Below are 16,437 nucleotides of genomic sequence, written 5' to 3'. Positions count from 1 at the left end.
GGGCAGCTTTTAGGAAGAAGGGTGACATTGGTGGTAAGTAAAAGAAGAGGCCTCCTGTTGTTGGGGTCCTAATTTAGATTATAAATGGCTATTATTAAAAAGGAGTCCCTGGGTGGTATAAATAGTTAAGTATATTCTCAGCTACTAACTAAGTGGCTACTAACCAAATAGCTTAGCTACCCACCCAGAGGCTCCTCAGAAGAAAGGCCTAGTGATCTACTTCTAAAATATCAGCCATCGAAAACCTTGTGGAGTGCAATTCTACTGTGCCACACGTGGGGTCACCATGAGTGAGAGTCAACTTGATGGCAACTAGTTTTTGGTTTTGATTGTTTAAAAAATATACTTCTGTTCCCCTATCCTCAATTATTGTTGTAGGAAAATACAAAAGGTAAAAAGGAGAAAACAAAAATCAGCTTTAATTCTATCATCCGGAGATAATTACCGATAGCTGTTAGGTATATTTTCTTCCTAAGGCAAAAAAAAAAAAAATACAGTATTTAAACTGCTTATCTAAAGTTTGTATCTTAAAAATCGAGTTCATACTTGCTTTATAAATAGCTTTCAATTCTCTTTTTTAGATATGCCTCTAATTTTTATGATAATTTATTTTTATCTTTTTCATCTTACTACATAAATGATGAAAACCCTGGCAGCATAGTGGTTAAGTGCTATGGCTGCTAACCAAAGGGTTGGCTGTTCGAATCCACCAGGCGCTCCTTGGAAACTCTATGGGGCAGTTCTGCTCTGTCCTACAGGGTCGCTAGGTGTTGGAATCGACTTGACGGCACTGGGTTTGTTTTTTTGGTTTTGACATAAATGATACATGCTTGTTTTGGAAAACCTTAGAAACAAACACCAGCAGAAGGAACATTAAGAGCGTGCTATTTGAAAGGAGATGTGTGTAGCCTTTCTTCTTTGCTGTAGATTCTTTCCATAATAGCGTGTATATTTAAAAAGCTATTATAAAAAAAAGGAAACCCAGGATATACTGGACTGGTTGAAACTGGAGGACTTCCAAGGCTATTGCCCTGAGATAGCCCTTAAACCTTGAACTCAAACTAACCGTTGAGGTCACCTTGTAGCTAAATAACAGATTGGCGCACAAAATAATGAATATACCCCGTAAGTACTGTACTTCTTTCAAAAGATCACCTGTTTGAGACCAAACATCAACAATTACTTTAAAACAAAAATGAGAATATAATGGGCCAGGGAGATTAGATTAATGGAAACAAAACAACCAGAAGGGAAATAATGAGAATGTTCACACATTGGGAAGAATGTAACTATGTCATTGAACAACTTGTATAGAAACTGTTAAATGTTAAACCTAAACTGGTGTGTAAACCCTCACCAGAAACACAATACAATGTTATCTTTTTAAAAAAAAGAAGAAAAAAACCCGTTATTTTAAAGACAAAAATAAGACGGTACCACTGTACGGACTGATTTGTAATCTGCCTTTTCCCATTAAGATATTGTAAATATTTTCTTTCCCTTTTTTCTTACTATATTGTAATTTTTTCTCATATCAGTGTTTGAAATTATTAAAGCTTTCAGCATCTGAGTATAAAACCAAAAAACCAAACCCGGTGCCGTGGAGTCGATTCCGACTCATAGCGACCCTATAGGACAGAGTAGAACTGCCCCATAGAGTTTCCAAGGAGCGCCTGGCGGATTCAAACTGCTGACCTATGGTTAGCAGCCATAGCACTTAACCACTACGCCACCAGGGTTTCCATAGCATAATGATATTTGATCATCTCCTTCATTGTTTGACATTTAAGTTGTTTTATACTTTTTCTGTGTTATAAATAGTACATCTTTGTATGCATCTTTGATTATTTCTTTAGGATCGATTCCTACACCAGAATGACTTTTTTCAAGCTCTTGATGGAATGTCACGCTGCTTTGTAGAAAGTGTGTGCTGCTTTATACCTTCTGTGGAGCGCAGGAGTGCCTGTCTCACTCAACTACAGCAGTGGTCAGAAGTGGCCAGTTTTATTTAAAAAAGCAGAAAGTGTTTGTATTAAACCATGATGTCTTAAACTGTTTTGGAATAAGTAATGCATGTACTCTGAGTTGGAATCGACTTGACAGCAGTAGGTTAATACGCGTACACAGAAAGCAATCAGACCACACGGAAGGATACATAGAGGGAAGAGGCACGTCTCCCTGGAGCCTCTGAGTTCCATTCCCTGCCCCAGAAGCAACTTGCATCAGTACTTTGTGTATCCTTCCAGAAGCATTCCATGCTTATGCAAATCTCCTTTGCACCTTTTTTTCCCAGCCCCCATTATATTGTGCATTTTTTTCTTTAACTGTATGTATATCTGAGATATTACTACACACTTGTCTCATTCTGCGCAACAGGTACATAGGATTCTGTGGTATGGAGATGTTGTAATTAAAAGGATGCTTTTATTGGGCACACAGGTTGTTTCCAGCCTGTTGTATATACAAAGTTAACAATGAGCAAATATCCTGGTTTGTGTTTGGGTACACTGGCTGATACAACGGTTCTCAAGAGGGGCAATTTCACGGGCGAGGGACCTTTGGCAATGTCTGCAGACATTTGGCTTTCACTGGAGGAGGAGGATGCTACTGGCACCTAGTGGCAGAGATGCTGTTAATATCCTAAATGACAGAACAGCCCCCACAAGAAAAAATGATTCAGCCCAAAATGTCAGCAGGGTTGAGACTGAGAAACCCTGGGTTAATATAAATTCCTGGAAATGAAACTGCTGGGCCAAAGGATATGTGGATTTAGAATTTTGATAGATACTGTCAAATTGTTCTCCAAAGAGATTTCGACAATTTATACTCTAGACAGTGGTGTGTGAAAATGACCTTTTCTTCATACCATTTTAAATACCGTATGTTAAAAGACTTGTTTTTTTCCAATGTGGTAATTCTAAAATGGTATGTTATTGTTATTTTAATTTGGATTTCTTTAATTATTAGCATCTTTCCATGTCTATTGGACATTAATTTTTTTTTCTCCCTGTTGATTTTTTCTTCTTTTTTAGAGGGTGGGTGGGAGGGTTGGATTTATTGGTCTTATTATTATAGATTTGTTTCATCTCTTTACATATTTAGGAAGTTGTAAAGAGGAAGTTGGTTTCTTCTATCTTGTGTGACAGAATTGTTTCTCAGTTTCTGATTTTTTTTTTTCCTGGCAGAAAATTTTAAATTGTTAGGTGCTCAAATTTTCAGTATATTTATTTACAAATCTGTTTTTCGTGACTCACTTAGAAATGCTCTCCAATATTTTAATTATTATTAAAAAAAAAACAACCCACGATGTCTTCTAGTGCAGATACATTTACAACACAGTAAATCCACGTACGTGAGAACTCATAAGTTCATGCCAGTACCTGCAGTTCCAGTGCATCCTCTCAGGCTCTTCCTTGCCGTCCCAGGTACCCATTTGTGTGTTCCTTCTCCCGTGGGAGAGCCCCAGTTCCTAGCCGTGTCTGCACATTCATGCGTTTGCTCAGGCTAGAACTCTCTGTACAATGGCTTCAGACCTGGTTGGCCTACGGCGTTCCCACAGACCTACTAAAAGGCATTCAGGATTTGTTTGCGTTTCTCGCCCTAACACCTACCTACCTGCCCCAGACTCACAGCTTGGGACTGTGGCCACCAAGCCTAGTATTCTTCCCTGGAAAATGGGTGGCTTGAGACTGGACCACAGATGCAGGCCTGACCAGTGGCTAACGCGTGGATTGTCTGGTGGCAGTGGGGGGTGGGCTGAGGTGGAGTATGCATTGTTGGGTAGGGGTGGGAGCGTGTGGTTTTCTTTACAGCCCACTCATGGCCTTGTTGGGAGCAGAGATGGCGGCTAGCTTAGAGGTTGCGGCCAGGGATTCAAAGAGGGGAGTTGTCAAAATGATCGTATGACCTGGGCTGGATGGGGAAAGAAGAGACACTGGGGAGGTGGGTGTTAATCCTCTAGTAGGAGAAGATAGATGGGACAGGGTGCTGACTCGGGCACTGCTTCCTCTGGGCAGTCTGGGGGCCCATCGCTCAGCATGACAGTAGAGGTCAGCTGGGGCTGTCTAACCCCAAATCCGTCCACATAGGACTCCAGAGCAGTGAGCTTTTACTGTTTTCCATTCTGATGTTTCTTCACACAATAATATAGTCAGGTGGAACTATATGACTTTTTAAAACTCATTTCGACTTCCTCCATAACCCAAAAGAAAAACAGCAGTCATTTATCACTTCCAGAAGCTCTAGAGCTTTTATGCATTATTTTCCATTCTTTGTTGTCTTTTTTCTTCCATAAACTTTGTTCGTGGTTCCCCAGAGTGGAGCTAACAGATCTTTCCACCTCTGATTATTGTCTCCATCATTTTCTGATGTCACTTTTATTGTTCTTCGTCCTGTTCTGATGCGATCTCTTAAGGCAGGGCCCATCAAGGTGGAGGCAGTGAGGTTGGAGCTTGTGTGGCCTTCTCGTTTCAGCCTGTGCTTCCATTAATAAAGCTCCAACTGTCTTCTCTTTGCTGTTGTGCTTGCAAGAACATAAATATTCTATAGTTTCTGACTCTTTTTTTTTTTTTCCCCAAAAGGCCTTTTGGAAATGTGGGTTTCATGAAATCTGTTGCCTTCAAATTTCCCTCACTGCAAACTAATCTCTCTTCTGATTTCCCCTCTTCCCACATAATTGGTGTACTCTCTGATCAATAAATGATAATAGTAAAGAAAGGGGTGGCATAGCCAGAAAAGTAGTGTTTGCCTTACCTTGAAGTGCTGGTTTGGAGGGGCCAATGGAAGGTGTAGGAGCCCTGGTAGTGCAGTGGTTAAGCACTCAGCTGGTAACCAAGAGGTCTGCAGTTTGAACCCACCAGCCACTCTGGGGGAGAAAAGACCTGGTGATCTTCTTCCATAAAGATTACAGCCATGGAAACCCTATGGGCGGTTCTGCTCTAACACATGGGGTCGCTGAGTCAGAATTGGCTCAACTGCATCCAACAACAACAACAGTGGAAGATGTGGGAATGCTTTGTCTTCCTGCCTTGGGACCAAGTGCTACCAGAGAGCACAATTTTGGACACTGGGGCTTGATTCAGTTACCTGACCTACATGAGCAGAAGGAAAAGGCTTTGTTGAGTTTATTCCAGAACAAATGTGAACCATGCATTGTCAGTATGTGCACACAGGTGCTCTGTTGCAGTTCTTGCATGGTTGTTTTAATTAGTATGTAGGTTCAGAGCTTATACTCTCCCACCTAGCAGCCTAGAGTTCTCCAGCACAGAGCTTGTCCAGGGACCCACTCTCCTTGCTCTTCTGTCTCCTGAGTGTTGTTTCTGCCATCAAAATAGCCATAAAAAAATCTATAATGATCATGACTGTAAAGACAAATATGAAACTAGAGGAATAGATCAGAAAAATTACTGTAGTTTTAAAATCACTTAGGAGTATTTCCTTAAAATTGAGGTAATTATTGAAGTTCACGTTATTTGTTGAGTAAATCACCTCCTTTAAGGAGTGTTGCAGAATGTTTGAAGAAGCAACACACATACACACACGTGCGCACTCGTGTATACACGCACGTGTACACGCACATGTGCACACGTGTACACACGCTTGTACACATATGCTCACACACAAGTATGCACACAAAAACACATGCATACACATGTATACTTGCACATACACATGCCCACGTACTTACTCGCTGAAGTCACCATCTTGTAGGCCTGCAGACGCACAGCGCTGCGGACCAGGCCCCCTCAGGGCTGAGGCCAAGCGGCACGTTGTGGGGTGAATTCTAGGTTATCTTGTGCATGAAGCACCGATTTGAGGCCAGCAGAGGCAGGCTACTTTAGAAAAGAAGGAATGGCTCTTGAAAAGGCCTGGGGACTGGAGAAAAGGCAGTGTTTGGCATTGGTGCACAGGACAATTTTGAGAAATAGGGAAGCGCTAGATCAGTGAAAGTGTCAGTGTGACCCAGGGCGATCTGTAGGAGAGACCATTCTAGTGGCCTGAAGGGGGGTGGTGAGGGAAAGAGAAAGTGTTCTTAGGGAGAGTAACCTCGGGCAGTGAGTGTTCATCTCGTTTCATAGTCCATAGCCTCGTATTGTAGAATGTTATGTTCACATACATTTAAAAGACTAGTCATTAGAAGAAAGCTGGTTTTAAGAAATAGCTGTGTGTTTTACTTGGAAATAACAGTTTATGCTCATTGGCAGATTTTACGAAATTTTTTTTTCATGTTTAGAAAGTTTGTTTTGAGGTTCATTTAAATAAATAATTATATTATAGAACTCTGAATGCGTGAACTAATCAAACTTAGGACTGAGTCAACAAGTGGTACTGATTGCAATGAGTGTGGAGTACTCACTCTGTGCCATGCACTATAAGGTATCCCATGTGCATTGTCTTAACATTGTAACAGCCCTGTGAGGGTAGTGTTATCCTTACCCTCATTTTAGAGTGGTTACCATGCCCAACTTCATGTAGCTAGAACCTGGGCCCAACCCTAGAAGGTCTAGAGCAGCACTGTCTAATTGAGATGCAAGGTAATTAAAATTTCCTGAAAGTCACATTTTAAAAAGTCCAAACCAGCAGGTGAAATAAATTTTACTTAGATAATATCTTAGATATACTATATCTAAGATATTATCAGTTCAAATATAAAAAATATTGGGATATTTTATATTCCTTTTTTTGTAGCAGGTGAAATAAATTTTATTAATATATTTAATATATCCAAGATATTATCAATTCAAATATAAAAAACATTGGGACATTTTATGCTTTATAAAATGTCCCAATTTTTTTTATATTCTTTTTTTTGGTACTGAGTCTTTGACATTCTGTGTATGTTTGGCACTTACACCACATCTCGGAAACCCTGGTGGCGTAGTGGTTAAGAGCAAACGCTGCAAACCAAAAGGTTGGCAGTTCGAATCCATGAGGCACTCTTTGGAAACCCTATGGGGCAGTTCTGCTCTGTCCTGTAGGGTCACTGTGAGTCGAAATTGACTCGATGGCAACAGGTTTGTTTTTTTTTTTTTTTGGTATACCACATCTCGGCTTAGACCAGCCATGTTTCACAGGCAGTAGCCACGTGTGGGCAGAGGAACTCTAGAACCTGGTCCTAAGTCCACATACTTTGCTGTACTCTTCTCTGCCTTTAAACCAAATTGACATAATGGTAAGGTGTTTCCACCTAAAAACTTAACCAGCTGTCACTTCGCTTTAAGATGGCTTATAAAACTGTGATTTGAGTTTAAATTCATTTCTGGTCCTTTTGCAGCGTTGCAGTTATTCTGCTTCTCTACTGTTTTCACTGAGCAGATGGACAAAATGCAAATTACCCAACAGCTAATTGAAGCCAGCTTCACTTTGCTCAGAAATTGTATTGTCCTCCTGTCATCTTCCCAGTGTCCCTCTTTCTTTCAGTCAAAGCAATGTGATGTTTATATGTCCAGGTTAGGACATAATGAAATTTTTGTGAGGTGCAGTGAGGTTTGCTCCAGAGGAGTGCATAGTTGGCGCCTTGACCATTTCCTAGGTAATACCAGTTCTTCTGAGAAGTGGTGGTCTGGAGTGTTGGCTTGCTCATCGGCCATGCTTTCTCTCCCAGAACCTCATCTGTTCCGAGTGCGGGGATGAGTTCACTCTGCAGAGCCAGCTGGCTATCCACATGGAGGAGCACCGGCAGGAGCTGGCCGGACGCCGGGTGCACACCTGCAAGGCCTGCAAGAAGGAGTTTGAGACGTCTGCTCAGCTCAAGGAGCACATGAAGACACATTACAAAATTAGGTATGGGCTTGGTGAAAAAATCCGTGCAGCAAATTAGAAGTGGGCATGCTTTGCTATGATCAATTAAAAATATCTGCTGCGTTAGAAACAACACAATGTGGGGCCACAGAGCTATTTGTTTCTTTTTTCATCAGAAATAGAATGAATTTTATGATATTGAAAACACAAAACTAGTAAGTGTAAATATGTGTAGATACACATGTGGAACCCTGGTGGCACAGTGGTTAACTGCTCAGCTGCTAACTGGAAGCTTGGTGGTTTGAACCCACCGGTTGCTCCTCAGGAAAAAGATGTCGCAGTTTGCTTCTATGAAGTTTACAGCCTTGCAAACCCTGTGGGGCAGTTCTACTCTATCCTATAGGGTCTCTATGAACTGTAATTGACTGGACAGCCGCAGATTTGGTTTTATATATGTGTGTATGTGTGTGCGTGTGTTAAATATGTGTATGTTTTTGCATCTCTGTATGTATATTGATGTCTCGTTAAAGCATGTTCTGATGGCCAGTAAGCTAAACATTCTGGTAGATTTTAATTTGTAATTGTAATCTGAGGGAGACATTTAATGAACATTTCCCCCTATATTATACTAGGGTCTCAGGTACAAGGTCTTATAACCGGAATATTGACAGAAGCGGATTCACATACTCATGTCCTCATTGTGGAAAGACCTTTCAAAAGCCGAGCCAGTTAACGCGCCATATCAGGATACACACAGGTATGAAGAAACAGGTACTTTTGGGTGATTGATTATGTGGCTTGAAGGAAAAGAAAATGTGTCTTAGAGCCAGCTAGGCCTGGGTTCTAATCTTGGATTTTCCTTTGTTTTTTGTATAATCCTCATGAAATTGCTTAATCTTGCTGTGGTTTCGTTTCCTCGCTTGAAAATGGGAATGTTAATGTCTGTCATGTAGTTGTCATAAATGGTAACTGAAAGAACGTATGTAGTGTTCGTAGAAAAGTGCCTGGTAACGTGGTAGGCTATCAATAATTGAGGGCTGGTATTATTATTGCAGTTATTAGTATTGATGCAGCATTTATTTACTTGTTTAATTCAGAAATGAATCAGGCTAATGTCAGGTGTTAGACTGGACTACCTAAGTATAAATTTACAAAGGAAGAACAGGATCCCTATGTTCTGTTCTAATTTTGCCTTCCCTAACTGGGCTATATAAAATATTAAAAGTAAGAAAAACTTTATTTCTCTGTGCCTTATCTGGCATACTTGTTGGTTTTGCTTGAATGTTTGACGTGAGTAAGCAGTCATGGCTGAATACACTTTGTCAGCTCTTAAAAAATCAGTGTATAATATTGTATTAGTAACACAAGTGATTCTTTTTAGGTGAGGCCGAAGGAAAACTATACAAATATTTATAGTATTGGAAATTAGAGTGATCCGCGCTTTGTTCTTTGGCTTTCTTAGGTACTCCTTCTGACTTGGTTTCCCTTTATGTAGTGACAGGGTAAGAAATTGACAGCATTGGGGGCTGGCTGCCTTTTTTTTCCAGCCAGTTCTCATTAGGCTACACTGCCTTGTGCCTTTTTCAGTGTTTTCGTGGAACATTTCTATGCACAGTATTGCAGAGTCATCCAGACTATTTTGCAGTTTGTTTCTGTGTCAGTGTAAAGTTGATTGGAGTGTCTGCCTTACTGCGTGGAGCTGGGGGCCCTGCTTCTTCTGGAGAGTTACCCCCAATCTTTGAGAGGGAGCTGGGTGGCGGGAGGGTGGTATTCTCAGCTGGCCCCTCCTGGCATTGAGCCTCTGCCTTATGAGCAGGTGGGTGGGTGGGGACTGGAACCAGTTAAATGGTTATTTTTAGGGGAGAGGGTCTATCAAGCCCCTCAGGTGGCCATTCTGGAAGGCCTGTCCCTGAGAATCATTTTTACTCAAAGACACACACATACAAACACATATTTGTTTTTATTTTCGTAAAAAAGTTGTTGTCAGAACAAACATGGATGAGTCAAGAGAAAACACAAGGCTTTTGGTTTTCTCCCCACATGTATATTTTAAACCTCATCATCACAAATAGATTAGAAACTTGGTTTGACAAATGTCAATAGAACGTACGTTCTCTTTGTAGCTCTTGCTGTCTGGCCAGTCTTAAAGTGATGTTACTTAATGTTCTTGGGAGAAAAATTATGATATATTGGGTAATGTAAGCATTTCTCTTTTGAATTCAGAAGGTGCTCCTCACAGTGTGTAGTTGTATCTTGACCCCTTTTTTCTCTCTACAGGTGAAAGGCCATTTAAATGCAGTGAATGTGGAAAAGCTTTCAACCAGAAGGGGGCGCTGCAGACGCACATGGTTAAGCATACAGGTGAAAAGCCCCATGCCTGTGCCTTTTGTCCTGCTGCGTTTTCTCAAAAAGGAAACCTTCAGTCACATGTACAGAGAGTTCACTCAGAGGTAAACATAGTCTTTGTGGCTCATGCAGTATTCCACAGGTGTGCAGTAGATATCTTTTGAGTTAATGAATGAGCCGGAGAAAGGCATTTCCATTGTTAAAAATGCAGATTAAGAGTTTGTGTTGAGCAAACCCTGTTTAAAACAAACACACTCAGGAACCTTTTTGGGTTATTATGCATAGAAGAAATAATAAAATACCACCTTTTTGTCCTCTTACTGATAATATTATAGCTCTGATGAATAGATGTTTGAAAATACTAATACCTTTGTTAGTTATGATTCGTCAGTCTAAACATTCAGATATTTCATCCCTTTAATAAAATTGAAACACAGACACTCTTGAAAGTGTGAGAATTGACAGATGAGAAATATAATTAAGTAAAATGTTTTTCCTACTGCTAACGTTGCTAAGCTGACATATGGCTCCGTATGGCACTATTCATATTGTATGTTCAGGTGTAGTCCTGGTTTGTTTGTTTTCCACCATGCTGAATGCTAACTATTTAAACTGATGTTCACAATTTTGTACTGTAATTTTCTATTGTCTATAGATTATACCGATTTGTAGAGTCTCTGGTAATATTTCTGTTAAGCAGGTTAATTTTTACTCTTACTAATTATGATTTGGTGTATTTGATTTATTTACAGTCTAATTGTAGAAAATACATAAGCAACACAAGTACTATTTTTATAGGTCAGTTTATTTTATAAGTATCATATAATTAAAAGCAAATATATACCTTTTAATTTTTTCCATGCAGTAACACCTTAAGTAGCACTTGTATTTTACTGTTTAAGAAATTGAGTACATCATACCTCAATTTTTTTTTTTTTTGAATTAAATGGCGATAAGAGTGAAAAATATCCCTGTTCATTGCCGAACCTGTTCTGATTTGTAGAAAAGGCTGTGGAATTTCACTAATCTTATACTGGCAATGGAAACCCTGGTGACGTAGTGGTTAAGTGCTGTGGCTGCTAACCAAGAGGTCGGCAGTTCGAGTCCACCAGGCGCTCCTTGGAAACTGTGTGGGGCAGTTTTACTCTGTCCTATAGGGTCGCTGTGAGTCGGAGTCGACTCGAATGGCACTGGGTTTGGTTATACTGGCAATATTGATTAAAGAGCTGGGCCATTCATTCTGGAGCTGTGTGATTTAACTGGAAAAGTACTGTAACATCGGAGGGTTGGATGGTTCTGTCAGTTTCAGTGGAATGGCACGTCATGATCTGCCATTGTCTAACACTTAGATACTCTGATCTAAGAATGAACTGTGAGAAACCATTTTTTTCTTTTTATTCTTTAAGGTCAAGAATGGCCCTACCTATAATTGTACAGAATGTAGTTGTGTATTTAAAAGTCTAGGCAGCTTAAATACTCACATCAGCAAGATGCATATGGGTGGGCCCCAAAATTCAGCAAGTGCTACAGAGACGGCGCATGTTTTAACGGTGAGTCTAGTAATTTCGTTTGTAGGAGGATTTTTTTTTTAACTAAAATCTGTTAGCTTCAATATCACCTTTAAAAATTTTGAATATCGTTTGGCATCATAAAGGCGCTACAAAAGTTTTCTGTATGAAGGTAAGGTGCTACTTTTGTGCTTTTTTTTTTTTTTTTTGCAATGAGTAAAAGAAAAATCAACTTTTTAAATTTTAAAAGCAGCATTAGGTGATCCTGATTTATGGACTACCATCTGAATCAGTAAAAATAAGACAAAATGTCATCATTAATTTATGAGATTGTCGTTCATAAGTCAGTTTTACTGATGAATATTTTTATTCTTAAGTTATAATTTGAATTAATTATAATTTTTAGATAATATTTATCCTTGTCTAATGTGACAGTGATAATTTTTCCTGAGTCTTTGGACTTTAAGGAAGCTAAATTGTACATGTATTTTAAATTATGTAACTGTAAAAACACATATATTTTTATTCCTTTTATGTAGGATTCTATAGCTCAGCCTCAATCTGTCGTTTCTTCCACACTCTCAACTGATAATAAATGGAAAAATCTAAGTATAGAATATTGTATCTTGAAAGTAGCAGGATAGAATACAAAAATCTCAGATGTTTTAATGCATACTCATGAATACAGTTAGTTGGCAGCTTGAGTTTAAGTCAACAATTGCCTCCTACCAATAGGGAAACTAATAGGGAAACTAGGCCTAGTTAATACTTAAGTTCACGTTTAGGTTTTTTTTTTTTTTCTTTTCTCACAGTATTTGCAGCTTGGAATGAGTCCTCAGTTTACTCTTAATGAAGGAGAATGTTGTATATAAATTCCCAAACCCGGAAATAATTGGAATCTGTTAATTAAGCCTTGAAAATTCTATTTTGGACTGAGTATTGTTTTTTTAAATATAACTTTCCATTTGTAAGTTATAGCCAAATATTAGAGTTTTCACTATTTCTTTTGCCAACATGCAAGTCAAACATGTAGAAATAGTGAATAATAATTCAGGTCAATGTTTTAATTCCTATTCTAAGGAATGTCCCAAGTTAGGTCGGTGTTTGTCAAGGTTGTCTAGGAACATATGTTTGGCCTCCTGGGTTGAACCTCTGTGTCTGTTATTTTGCCTCTCATATTTTCTTACTCTTGGCTCCTTTGCTCAACTTTTGAGAGGTTTCTCTAGCTTTATTTTATGACTCTTCTATTGAATTTTTTTTTTGCAGTAAGGTTTTCATTTCTGAGAGCTTTCCTTTCTGATCTGTTTTTTCACCCCAGGACATTCTTTTCTGGTTTGATGCATATTTGTTCTGAAATCTCTGAGGGAACTACTTAGAATTTTCTTTCTAAAAGTCCACTTCTGCTCTTTGGGCCATCCTCGCCGCCATATTTTCAGTGTCTTGTAACTTGGGTTGCCTGTTTGTATTTTTGAAGCCACAGTAAACCTGTGTGTGAACCTTGTAAGTGTGATGGGCTTGTTGACCTGCAGGGGTCACCGTAAGTGTGAGGGGCAGGGAACCCCATAGCCTCGGGACCCCCGCGTGGCAGAACACAGATGTTGTATTTCATCTGGTGCCCTGGCTCTGTCTAGGCTCTTTGTTCCTTTCATCCTTTTATAGAGGCAACCCTTCATTTTTTTGCCTGAGACTGAAGTGCTTAAATGCCACATGTTCTGTGTGGAGGAAAACAGGTTTATTTTTAATCCTTGGATGTTCGCACTGTCTTCTGGCATTGGCTTTTGTGGTCCTTGAGCTTCTGCAGGAATCAAATATTTCAAATTCGATATCATGTATCCTTGGATATATTTGGAATCCTGGTAGTACAGTGGTTAAGAGCTTGGCTGCTAACCAAGACGTCGGCAGTTCGAATCTACCAGCTGATCCTTGGAAACCCTATTGGCCAGTTCTACTCTGTCCTGTAGGGTTGCTATGAATTGGAATTGACTTGACGGCAGCTAGTTTAGTTTTGGATATTCTTGGCTTTTGCTCTACAGAGCATTTATTCCTCCTGTCTCCTTGTTTTCCAGAATTGGTTGAACTATTTTGACCACGGTGGCCTCTTTCTTAGTTTCTTAATTTTAAACCTTGCAACACTTTTATTCCATTACTTCAAATTAATGTGCTCTTAGGAAGGTGTGGACCTGTGCGCTCAACCTACCATCTTGAATTGGTAGGCTCTTCTACCTGTTAAAAAAACTTAAAAAGTAAATAATTGTAATAGAACAGTTCCTTGAATATGTTTTTTTTTATAGCCAATATTGTGCCCAACACAAAAATAATCAAGGCATTCCATTTAAAATTTATATTTGGGGTGCTGTTAGATTTTAATGTTCATAAGGAGAGTACTACCTTTTTTCTTTTTCTTTAAGAAAAATGGAAGTGGAAATAATCTGATTTTTAGTGTTTTTTTTTTAAATGAAAATATTGCTATGTTTCAGGCCACACTCTTTCAGACTTTACCTCTCCAGCAGACAGAAGCCCAGGTCACGTCCTCGACCGGCCAGCAGGGCTCGCAGGCTGTCACTGACGTCATCCAGCAACTTCTGGAGTTGTCAGAGCCGGGCCCCGGGGACGCCAACCCGTCGCCCCAGCCTGGCCAGCAGCTGAGCATCACCGTGGGCATCAACCAGGACATCTTGCAGGTGAAGCTCGTTTCCCTGCTGGCATGCGACTTCTACTCTTAGGCTTTGTCTGTGCTTTCTGAAACACTCTATACTGACAAATATATACATAGGGAGTTTAAACAGAAACATGTCTGAGTTTGAAAAAAAAAATTACAGGGAAACAAAATACGCTTATTTAATTACTTATGGACAGGGCAGAATTCTGAACAATTTATTCATCTATAAATTAAAAAAAAATTCTATAACTCCAGTTTTTTTCCATGCAAATGAATTGAAAAGAATAGCTTTTTTAGAGCTTTCTTGTATCTATCCTTGTTGACAGAGGCATGAGAAATATTTTAGTCTTTCTTGAAGTTCTGGTGTAACTATTTGAAACAATCAGATGTTTTTACAATTATGAGAGTCAGTAAGTGAAGGTTGCGTGCAAAATGTGGAGGAAAGGAAGGTTTATGGGTGGGCTGGCTTTATATTCACACACATTCTTCATCTCCAAACAGAGATATAGCCTCCCTCCTTGCTCTCCTTTTGTTGTCATTGGTGGTGTTTTTTAAGAATCTAACTTCTATAACTTTGGGGTGAGAAGTTGGTCAGAGGTCTAAGGAATGTCAGGATGTCATGACACTACCAGTGTCTTAATGGTAAAAACCAAGTTTAATTCATGCCCTCAGATAGTGATCGCCAAATTGTTTAGTGGCAACCCATGTTGTTTGAGGTAAGATTTCTAAAAGTCAAATTAGTTTATTTTAATTCCCCTTAAAATAGAAATGTAAATGCTTATCATATAGTGTTTTGGGTGGGGTGAGATGTCACCTATCAAAAGAGATGTTACAGTCTCAAAAAGTCAGAAGTCCCGCTTATAAACGATTACTTGGAAATGTATAATTTTATTCCTAGTAGAGTATTATTAGACTTCTGTAACTAAAGCTTTATTACATCTTTGTGAGTGATTTTGGTAGGCAAATGTGGGCCATCGTACCTTCTAACCTTTTAGTTTTGTTCTGTCTCAGCAAGCCTTAGAAAACAGTGGGCTGTCTTCAATTCCAGTTGCAGCTCATCCTACCGACCCCAGCCATGCTAAGACATCCACAACCCAGATCCAAAGTCCAGACATTGCCAATGTTGCCGGCGAGCAGGCTGAGCCTACTGATGCAGAGCAAGAGAAAGAACAGGAGAGCCCAGAAAAGCTGGATAAAAAGGAAAAGAAGATGATAAAGAAGAAATCACCTTTTCTACCTGGTAATTTTGATATGCTTTAATGTTTAGACCTTTGGAATACACATATGGCTTATCTTTAAGAAGATGATATGATATGTTTGTTTGGTAATATTTTGAGAGTAGTTCTCTATTGTTTGGTATTTAAAGTGAAAAGTATGGCAGTATATAATTTGTTGCGTACCCCTCTCTCTTCCCCAGGATTGGTTTCTGCTCCTGGTTAGTGAGCGGGGCTGGAACCCCAGTCTCTCTCACAGTTTCTCCTCTTTCCCGCAACGCATGTGCAGTTGGTCCATTACTGCCCTTCAGCCCTTTCGCACCTTGGGCCCTCCTCGTCTCTTGGCGACAGGGTGTAGTTACAGGCTCCTAACTGCTCTCCTCCTCTGGGCCTACCCTGAATGTGCCATGTGATCACCTCCAAAACACAGCTTTCCTGCGTGGATTCTCTACTGCTTACCAACGCCGTTCCTCGGCTTTTGAACCCTTCATAAACCAAAACAAAGACAAACCCGTTGCTGTTGTGTTGATTCTGACTCATAGCGACCCCAGGTGATAGAGTAGAACTGCTCTGTAGAGTTTCCTTGGCTGTAACCTTTATAGAAGCAGATTGCCAGGACTTCCTTCCACGGTGTTGCCGAGTGCGTTCAGACAGCCAAACTTTTGGTTAGCAGCCGAGCACTTAATGGTTGTCTCCACCAAGAGTGCAAACAAACCCTCCATAACCTGTCCCAATCCTGCATTTCATCTTCCCTCCCACTCTTCTTCTGGACAGAAACTAATATCCTAGGAAAACGGAATTCCTTGCTCTTTCTAAACATTTGCCATATTCTCTGAGCTTCATGCTTTCCACAGGCTCTTCTGTATCAGGAAGGTCTTCTTTCTAGAAACCCTTCTTCCTGTTCACTCTCAGAACTGAGACCAGCTTAACGTCACTTCCTCAGAAGCTCTCCGAAGGTTCTCTTCCTGCT

General features: G+C 39.8%; 1 protein-coding gene across 2 annotated transcripts in view; it reads left to right on the top strand.

Moving 5' to 3' along the window:
• The window catches only part of ZNF236 (zinc finger protein 236), a 110,755-nt gene that overhangs the window by 21,281 nt on the left and 73,037 nt on the right, over positions 1-16,437 (top strand). For both annotated transcript variants that reach the window (XR_010323427.1, XM_064294380.1), the window contains exons 4-9: positions 7,604-7,782; positions 8,373-8,497; positions 10,018-10,190; positions 11,493-11,636; positions 14,072-14,275; positions 15,265-15,493. Coding sequence is in view for 1 of the 2 variants with exons in the window: in XM_064294380.1 (XP_064150450.1) it covers positions 7,604-7,782; positions 8,373-8,497; positions 10,018-10,190; positions 11,493-11,636; positions 14,072-14,275; positions 15,265-15,493 (1,054 nt within the window). In the remaining variant the exon portion in view is untranslated. The remainder of the gene's footprint in view (positions 1-7,603; positions 7,783-8,372; positions 8,498-10,017; positions 10,191-11,492; positions 11,637-14,071; positions 14,276-15,264; positions 15,494-16,437) is intronic.

This window comes from Loxodonta africana, chromosome 11 (genome assembly GCF_030014295.1).
Source record: "Loxodonta africana isolate mLoxAfr1 chromosome 11, mLoxAfr1.hap2, whole genome shotgun sequence".
NCBI classification, from domain to species: Eukaryota; Metazoa; Chordata; class Mammalia; order Proboscidea; family Elephantidae; genus Loxodonta; species Loxodonta africana.
Note: the sequence above shows the minus strand (reverse complement) of the source record. Positions and strands in the feature narration are given on the sequence as shown.